Source organism: Gekko japonicus, unplaced genomic scaffold, assembly GCF_001447785.1.
Source record: "Gekko japonicus isolate JY-2015 unplaced genomic scaffold, Gekko_japonicus_V1.1 scaffold1580, whole genome shotgun sequence".
NCBI classification, from domain to species: domain Eukaryota; kingdom Metazoa; phylum Chordata; class Lepidosauria; order Squamata; family Gekkonidae; genus Gekko; species Gekko japonicus.
Window position 1 is genome coordinate 279130 of NW_015173719.1, and position 9992 is coordinate 289121.

The 9992-nt window shown below is 45.5% G+C and overlaps 1 protein-coding gene across 1 annotated transcript in view; it reads left to right on the forward strand.

Moving 5' to 3' along the window:
- Nucleotides 1-9768, forward strand: part of ANKRD60 (ankyrin repeat domain 60) — a 38399-nt gene extending 28631 nt beyond the window's left edge. The window contains exon 6 of the mRNA XM_015423354.1: nucleotides 9393-9768. Coding sequence (XP_015278840.1) covers nucleotides 9393-9768 — 376 coding nt within the window. The remainder of the gene's footprint in view (nucleotides 1-9392) is intronic.
- The last annotated feature ends 224 nt before the right edge of the window (nucleotides 9769-9992 follow it).

The window sequence follows — 9992 nt, forward strand, 5'->3', positions numbered from 1 at the left end:
GAAAGAGGGAAGGAAAGAAGGAGAAAAGGAAAGAAGGAGGGAAAGAAAGAAGGAAAAAAGGAAGGAAAGAAAGAAATAAAAAGAAGGAAAGAAATAGAAGGAAAAAAGGAGGCAAAGAGGGAGAGAAGGAGCAGGGGGGTAGGACTTGTTGCATGTGCCCGCCCCCTGGGCTCTTTACTGCCAGAGCTCCGCTCCTGTGCGCTCCTGCAAAAAATGACCCCTGGAGGGTAGCAGGTAGTTTGACTTCAATGCTGCGTCAGTCACAGTTGCTTGTTCCTTGTCTAGCCCGACGAAGGCCACAGAATAACGTGCAACTTCATTAAGCTTAGGACTCCCACTCTAATCGAGATTCCTTCATGGCAGACGAGCCTGGCTTTTCTGGGATTAACATACCCCTGCTTTCGTTGTCATCTCTGCATACTTGAGCCCGCGTACCCTCCAGTAATTTTATTCCTTATTCACATGCACACTTAATGTCCTTAGTCATTAAGCTGAAAAATGTTAACCTTGTCATAGTTAGTGACTAGAAGCAGAAAAGTCCATTTAATTCCCAGGGGAATGAATTCTAATTTTCTGCCTGTCAGATGCTGACATTTAACATATTTTCCTCTGACTCCCCACCATACCCTCCGTTTCCCCACTCTGCTTAGCGGTACATTTAAATATGTGTCAGAAGGAAAGACCTTTTAAGTTGCACTCGAAGCCCCAAAGGTTTGGCCGAAGGCCAGCGGGAGCTCTTCTCGACTCGTAAGCCGCTTTCGGGGACTGGTTTTTATTTGCTGAACAGTGGAGAGAGAGGCGAGGTGAGAAGCCAGTACGGCAGACACAGAAGGTCACAGCAAAGGACGCATTAACGTTTTGTGTCAGAAGAGATTTGCCCCCCCCCATATCCCTTGAAAAGAGAGGAAAGAACAAGTGATCTGGAAATGTTAAAAAACAACAACACACCAAACCACAGAAACAAATTATGTTAATCAAACACCTTCATTTGTCACGAAGATGTAGCATGTCCTTTCTGACTCGCCTTTGCAAAATGTATTGGCTGAAACGCAAACCCGTCTGCCGAGATGAGTAGATATCACATTGGAGGGCTGAAGAAGGTGGTCTGGTCTGTCACTTGACAAGTATAGATGGGATTTACAGGGAAAGGCAAAATTGTATCTTTTAGAGGCATTGTAAGTGCATTTATCTATTTTGGACTGGTCTGTGTGCTAAATCATCAGGCAATAAAACCAATCCTGGAAGAGCACTAGATGAATTATTTGATAAATTTATTTACAAACCACTATTGAGTTATTCCTATTTTTATATCCCACCTTCCCTTGTGGCTCAAAGGGGATTACAAATTAAAAACATACAAAATAAATCAAAATTCAAATAACCATTCTCCCCCCCTAAAAGATACCTGTAATCTATACCTGATCTAAAGCCCTGGCAAATAGAATGGCCATGCACTGTCTCCTCAAAATTTCTAAATATGGTATTTCCCTCATCTCCTCTCTCTTCCACTTGCCCTGGTAACCATGTTTAGAGTTCCCGTGCCACCAGGGAAAATGCCAGGAGATTTGGGACGCAGTGCCTGAGGAGAGCAGAGTTTAAAGAGGACATGACATCAATTCCAGGTGACTCTCTAGACTACTTTCCCTTGTCTCTATGGTCTTGTACCACAGAGACTAGGGGAAATTCCTAGAGCATCATTATATTGGGACAATTTTTAGAAAATCTCTCCTCAGTTCCTTGGGGATGGAAAATTGTGTTTGGGCAGTGGGTAAATCCCCACTCTGAGTGGGTAAATGGGAGGCCTACCATGTGTAATGGTTATGGAAGAGAGAAAGGAAAACTGGGACAGCAAGGTTCATATGATGGTTCTTGATGAAAATGAACGGATGCTCAGAAATAGACAACTAGATAGCTAGGTGGACAGTTAGTGGAAAATGGAAAGAATGGCTGGTACAAAAAGAGCATTTGGATTGGGGTAAGACTTAAGTAAAGCTGTGAAGAAATGCATTTTTTTCCTTGGGGGTTTGAAATGAGCAAAACCTGTGCTCTGAGTTTTAAATATTTTTTTTCTCTGGGCAGAGAACAAGTGGGCAGGAGGAAGTCAGTCAATGGCCAGTTTGGTGTAGTGGTTAGGAGTGCGGATTCTAATCTGGGAGAAACAGTTTTGATTCCCCACTCCTTCACATGCAGCTGCTTGTGTGACCTTGGGTCAGTCATAAGTTCTTTCAGAGCTGTTCTCTCAAGGGCAGTTCTCAAAAGATCTCCCTCAGCCCCACCTACCTCACAGGGTATCTGTTATAGGGAAGGGAAGGAAAGGGAAAGGAGATTGTAAGCCACTCTGAGATGCCTTCGGATAATGAAGGGTGGGGTATAAATCCAATCTCCTCCTCTTCCTCCTCCTCTTCCTTTCCAGGCCGATCTCAGCTACCTCTTAAGAAATGCTAATAGGTCTAGCTAGAGAGAATGGGATGGTCAAGCGTCCCTCCCCCTTCAAGCAGGGAACAGAAATGTGGAGGAATTAAATACTAGAGAGGCTTCAGGAAGGAAAAGTCTAGAGACTTCAGTAAAAGCTTTGCTGACCTGGTCTGACCTGATCAGTGGATGGGAAAAAGAGAGAAGATAAAACTCAGAGGAGCAAGGAGGAAGCTTTTTGATGCTGAGTCCATCAGAACAGACAGAACTCTTAACTGAGGTCTGGAGGAGGCAGCCATTTAACCAGGTGCTGTCCTGGAGAGTAGAAGGAAGCTTCAAGGTAATGATAACTCTGTAGAGATCTGTAACTTCCTAAAGCTAAGGAGCCTGTCCTATATTTTTAACACCCAATAGGGCATGTATGGGGAGAGGTTCAGAGGAATTGCATTTTACCCATTTCTTTTGAATCCCTTGCTCAGTGTGGTGCTGTGCTAAAAGTATGCTTGTGAACATCTTTTTAATAAATATTTTATAACTTTTGATGCTGGTAGTTGTTCTCTATACCACATAGACTGCCACTGTCTTGGACATGCCAGTTGGAAAGTGGCTATTCCTCTAGGGGTACATGAGGCACCACCCTGTGGTGACCAGGTGCTGGGCAGCTGGAGACACAGAAACAAGGCCTCAGAACTTGAAAGGAAAGCTGGGAGTCCTGACCCTCCCAGTGGGCAATTCCTTACAAAGATCCCTCTGTAGCTTGCATGCAGAGGTTTTGGCTGTAGTGGGTGTGGCCAACTCTGAAGCCAGCCGGAACTCCGTTCCTGTGCGTTCCTGCCCAAAAATAGCCCTGCTCTACTTAGACCAGCAGCTGCTCTCCAGGAACTCAGGCTGAGGTCTTTCACATCACCTGCTACCTGATCCTTTTAACTGAATATGCTGGGAATTGAACCTGAGCCTATGGAGACTTCCCACAACAGATTAAAAAATTAAGCAGGTCATTCCTCCAATTTAAGTTTTTCTTCTGTTGGAGGAAGGCTTCATCAGCTTTGTTGAATGGACTGGTAGGATCCACACCTGTGGGGTCTTTTTAAATTCCCAAATCCCATGTCAATGATATCTCAGTTATATATTTTTTAAAATAAGTGATGCAAATGGAGAAAATTTGCAAAATTTTGCAATATTTTATATATAATTCACTTTTCTGTAATCTATTTTTAATATGTAGATTTCTGTCCCGTCTTCTTTAAGGACAGGAGGAAGGGCAGTCAATGTTAAATTAGGGTGGCAGTGGCTCAGAGGAAAAATTAAAAAGAAAAGGCCTTGTCTACTTACAGGAAAGTCTTACCATAGAGTTCCTGTTGATTCCTAGAGTTACCAGAAGGAAGCTTCAAGGTAATGATAACTCTGTAGAGATCTGTAACTTCCTAAAGCTAAGGAGCCTCTCCTATATTTTTAACTCCCAATAGGGCATGTATGGAGGGAGGTTCAGAGGAATTGCATTTTACCCATTTCTTTTGAATCCCTTGCTCAGTCTGGTGCTGTGCTAAAAGTATGCTTGTGAACATCTTTTTAATAAATATTTTATAACTTTTGATGCTGGTAGTGGTTCTCTATACCACATAGATTGCCACTGTCTTGGACATGCCAGTTGGCAAGTGGCTATTCCTCTAGGGGTACATGAGGCACCACCCTGTGGTGACCAGGTGCTGGGCAGCTGGAGACACAGAAGCAAGGCCTCAGAACTTGAAAGGAAAGCAGGGAGTCCTGACCCTCCCAGTGGGCAATTCCTTACAAAGATCCCTCTGTAGCTTGCATGCAGAGGTTTTGGCTGTAGTGGGTGTGGCCAACTCTGAAGCCAGCCGGAACTCCGTTCCTGTGCGTTCCTGCCCAAAAATAGCCCTGCTCTACTTAGACCAGCAGCTGCTCTCCAGGAACTCAGGCTGAGGTCTTTCACATCACCTGCTACCTGATCCTTTTAACTGAATATGCTGGGAATTGAACCTGAGCCTATGGAGACTTCCCACAACAGATTAAAAAATTAAGCAGGTCATTCCTCCAATTTAAGTTTTTCTTCTGTTGGAGGAAGGCTTCATAGGCTTTGTTGAATGGACTGGTAGGATCCACACCTGTGGGGTCTTTTTAAATTCCCAAATCCCATGTCAATGATATCTCAGTTATATATTTTTTAAAATAAGTGATGCAAATGGAGAAAATTTGCAAAATTTTGCAATATTTTATATATAATTCACTTTTCTGTAATCTATTTTTAATATGTAGATTTCTGTCCCGTCTTCTTTAAGGACAGGAGGAAGGGCAGTCAATGTTAAATTAGGGCGGCAGTGGCTCAGAGGAAAAATTAAAAAGAAAAGGCCTTGTCTACTTACAGGAAAGTCTTACCATAGAGTTCCTGTTGATTCCTAGAGCTGCCTGGAAGTAATAAAGGGTAGCTCTAGGAATCACTGGAAATTCTATGGTAACCTCCTCGGGGGCTTGGCAGCCCTTTATCATGAGGCTATGTTTGTCCAGAGCCCTAAGTAAGAGTGTGTTTTCTGTTGGAAATGTATGTGTTTGCAAGGTCTCAAAGATTACTGGAACCACTCCTTTTCAGGCCTGGACTAAAGCACATCAAAGCTTTTGGTTCCAAAGGGTATGCTCACATACCAAAAGAGAAAAGGGGAAAACTTGATCCCAGAACTGAAGTTGGATTTGTAATAGGATATCCTCTTGGTGGAAAAGGATACAGGATATACAATCCCCAAAATCACACTGTTAGGGAACACAATGTTGTATTTGTTGATGAGCGTGATTTTCCAAGTGTTTCCAGTGCGACTGATCCACAGACATCTGGGACTGCTTCTGAAGAGTTGGTTGCATGGTTACCTGAGGTGACCTAATCATCATGATTGGAGTGCAATAAAGAAACTGGCACGGTACCTGAAAGGAACTATAGACTTACAACTGAGAATTGGACCATCTGAAGGGCCCAGACTAGTCGCATATATGGATGCCAACTGGGGAAAAGAATCAGACAATTATAAGTCAACTAGCGGGTATCTATTTTTCTATGGAGATGGACTAATAGACTGGACTAGTAGAAAGCAAAGTGTTGTGGCACAGTCTACAGCAGAAGCTGAGTGTGTTTCAGCAGCAAGTGCCTGTAGTAGACTTGAATGGATTTTTCATATGTTAAAGAACTTTGGAATAAGAGAACCTGTACCTATACTTATGTTTGAGGATAATCAGGCTTGTATAAGTATATGTAAGGAAGAAAGCACCAATGCAAGAAGTAGATCAATTGGTATTAAGTGTGCTTTAGTGAAAGATTTGTACCAGAAGAAGCTGATAGATATTGAACACTGTCGTACAGAGGAAATGGTGGCTGGCATTCTGACTCAGCCACTAACCAAAGAGAAATTTGAACGTCTACGTGAAATGCTGAATATGATTGATACAAACGTTGAAGTAAATAATGAATAATGTTTTATATGTATATGTATAAAGGCTTACATGTTAGATCTTGAGAAGGGGTGATGTATAATGGCTTACATGTTAGATCTTGAGAAGGGGTGTTGGAAATGTATGTGTTTGCAAGGTCTCAGATCCCAGCCATTATAGGGTCAACTTGTTTACCTTTCTGTGCTATTATCTAGAATGACCTAGAAGGACAACCTGGCAGACAGCCAATGTGGAAAAAGCCTGCAAATCTGAGTGTGTTTACAGACAATGATTGGTTACTGTTTTCAGGTGACTTCCTTTCTAGGGGTCGAGAAGAAGGTGTTTGTCCACCACTGCTAGAGAAGTGTGTGACTATGCTTTGAGAAGTAAGCAGCAGAAATGTAGCTCTTAGATGTTTTGTTTATTTGTAGTTTTCCTGTATACCCTTTACCCTTAGAAATAAAGCTTTTTAAACAGAAAGAAACTCTCCTCATTCAGTGAAGCAAGATCCATTGACACTATGAACAATTTAAGCATTTTTTGACTATTTTTCCAACATATTCTGCCTCATCAATGCGGCACTCAAGGCTACCCAGGCACTAGAATGGGGCATTTCTCATCTATGTTTGCAATTGCATGGTGAAGAGGCCTTGTACAAGCCTTGCATGAAATAAAACCACAGATGACTACATCTAGATAACCGCTAATAATCAGTTCTGGAGTGGTGTGTGTGTCTGTGTGTGTGTGTATGGAAGATTTAGGAATTACACGATTTAGGAATGATCCCTTCTGGCAATCCTTTTCCTCCCCAAGGCCTCCATTTCAGCCTGAGTGCAACGGGAGAATAATGGCTGTCTAATTTCTTCAGACAGAAGCGTTCCACTTCCTTGCCTTATTTATTTATTTCTGAGCCAGCTTTTTTTTTTAGGCTGCAAATGCGTCGGCGGTGTCTGACTTGTGCCAGCGAGGGAGGCATAGAGATTCGGCTGGCACAGTCGAGTTCCTCGCGCTCCCCAGCGAGGAGCTGAAAGCATTAGCTGTCTCTCACTTTGGCGAGGGAAGCAGGAGGGGTGTTTGCAGACAGAGAGAAGCAGAAGGCATTGTCAGGTTTAGGTCAGGCTGAGGCGGGAGGCTGCCCGACTCTCTCAGCTGGGCAGATGAGTTGGTTGTCAGACAGCAGCCCGGAGGCACGGTAGTCTTGGAGGAAGAGAGGGCACGGAAGGGGGCTCAGTGTGGGGGGCGGTCACCAAGTCAGGAAAAATGGTGCTGGAAGGCAATGACCTTTCGGGGAAGCGGAGGGGAATCTTTGTTGTTGTTGTTGTTGTTGTTTGTTTTCTCCGCACCAGGGAGTCTGAATGAGAGACACCCCCCCTAAAAAAAACACCACCCACTAAAAGTCAAGTAGGACCTGAGCAGCCACATAAACACACCCAAGAGTGCATGTGAAACTTGTACACATCCCGGCAGTTTCCCTGGTGCTTTGAAGCATGCCGTCTCAGAGGAAGGGAAGTCTTTGCAATTAGCATCGTAGATCTCTGGCTGGGACACACACAGCTAAGCCAACCCAGAGAGCTCAACCCAGCAAGATCAGCCATATTTACTGAGGCGGGCAAACCCTCCCCACCCCAACATGGCCCTCAGAAAATCTGACCCAGGGGAAATTCCTTCCTGTACCACATTTGTCAACCTGTTACACTCTGTCCATGCGAGTGAAAAGCTGCATAATCTGTTCTGTCTGCTGCAGAGGCAAATGCCAGTCCTGAGTGGCCAGCCTGCAGCCTGAATGGCAAAGCAAGCTCTCCTGCGTATGACCCAAATAATTTCTTTCCTTTCCACGGGGTTTTATTTTACTGCTGTAAGCAGAACTGGGTCCTCACCGTTCCCTTTGTTACCATGGAAAGTGTTCTAGTTTTGTTTATAGTTTATAATATAGTTCTCCCGTTGTGATTCCTCCTCCCCCTCACCGTGCAGTTTCTGGGTGAAATGAACGGAAGAAAGAGTCCAAAGCAGACATTTCTGTTCACCCACAGAGCTGTCTCTGAGCTCAGTGCAGTGTCAAATCTTCAGCACAGAGGAGTTTAAGAAAGTAAGGGACTGAGAGGAACTGCTAAAGACTTAACTGCAAGGAGAAATGATATATGAGGTATGGACAGAAGTAACTTTTCTAGAATGGTGGAAATGGCTTGGTGGCGTCCAACATGTTTTATTTTGGGGAGGGGGGTCAAGATGAAAAATGAATGCATATCCAAAGAAACTATGGTTGTGAGCTGAGGACTAGCAGCCTCTGGAAACGTCTGGGGGCAGGGCTGAGCATTGTGCAACATCATGTGATGCTGTGATGTCACTTCATCATGTAGCCAGAAGTGGCATCACACGTCAATGGTTTTACCGTAAAGTTTGAGGAATTGTTAGAGCTTCCTGGTGATGGATGATTTTGCTCCCAGTTATGTGACTGGAAGTAGGGTTGCTAGCCCCCTGGTGGGAGCGGGGGAACCCCCGTTTCTGCAGGCTCTTGCCCACTGCCAGTGGGGGAAATCCCACCTCCAACTAACCTTTTTGGGCCTATTTCTGGTTTCGGACCTCCGTCCAGTTGGGGGTGATGTTCCGTTTTTTGAGCAAAACTCTATGGTTTGAAGCCAAATTTACCATAGAGTTTTGCCTAAAAACCAGTGTGTCACCCCCGACTGAATGTACACCTGAAACTGGAAGTAGCCCCCAAAATGCCCAACATCACTTCTGGTCTCCTGGAAGGATGTCAGGAGACCCCTTTTGGCCAGGTAAGTTGAACTGGCAACCCTAACTGGAAGTTACATTGCAGCATTGCCAAAATGTAATTTTTTGGCCCAATTTCTCTTGTTGGGGACCAGGAGTGGGGGCAGGAAGTCCTTTAAATCCCCCTGAAATAAATATATTATGTGCAAATTTATTGTTTTTTTAAAGAACACTTTCCAGGAAGTAAAGCCTCATTGAATAAAATGGGATCTAATTACAAGTAGACCTTCTGAGATGGCTTCCCGAGCACTCATATTCTGTATCAAAAAAATCCCTGGTTAGCCAAAATCACTGTGTGTTTTCAACTTTGGCGCATCACAGTATTAAGTATTCTGCCCCCTTTGTGATCTACTGACTGGTCTTTCTTAATTCGTCCATGAGTTTATTTGGACTACACATCCAGGGTGTGATTTCAGGTCTTCTCTGACACGTGTGACCCAGCCCATGTTTGTGGACAAACATGCTCCAATGTGTTCATAGCTCTTACCAGTTTGGTGTAGTGGTTAAGTGCGCGGAGTCTAATCTGGGAGAACTGGGTTTGATTCCCCACTCCTCCACTTGCAGTTGTTGGATGATCGTGGGCAAGCCATAGTTCTATCAGAGCTGTTCTCTCAAGGACAGTTCTGGAAAGAGCTCTCTCAGCCCTGCCTACCTCACAGGGTGTCTGTTGTGGGGAGGGGAAGGGAAAGGAGTTTGTAAGCCACTGAGACGCTGAGTGAAGGGCGGGGTAGAAAGCCAATCTCTTCTCTTTCTTCTTACCTTGTTGCAAGCAGGGGTCTTTTTGGGCCGGAGCCCTCCGGAGCGCTGCTCTGCCAGTGCGCGTGGTGGCAAGCCCCGCCCCCGGGTCCCACGATCCCCGCCCCTGGGTTTCCTGAGCCGCGTGGGACCGCTGCGACTCAGGCAAGGCCCAGAGAGCCTTGCCCCAGGGTTCCCCGAGCTGCGCGGGAGCGCTGCGACTCGGGCGAGGCCCGGACAGCCTTGCCCCGGCCCTCCCGAGCCGTGCGGGAGCACTGCGGCTCGTGCGAGGCCCGGAGAGCTTCGCCCCGGGTCCCTGTCGCCGCGTCCCCCGGCCCACCAGGAGCGCTGCAGCTTGGGGGACGCCTGGAGAGCCCCAACGCTGGCTTCCCCGACCCCCCGCCGAAGTGGTAAGTAAGCTATCCGCGGGGGTGGGGGTGGCAGGGGCTTGATGGGGGGTGGTGGGAGAGCCTCCCTCCCTCCATCTCTTTGCCATCTTTCCGTCCTTCCTTTTTCTTTCTCTCCTTTTCTCTGTTTCTTTCCCTCTTTCCTTCCTTCTTTCCTTCTCTCTACTCTCTCTCTGTCCTTCTGTCTTTCCTCCTGTGGCCCAACTCTAGTGAGAAGGGGTTTAAAGTTTA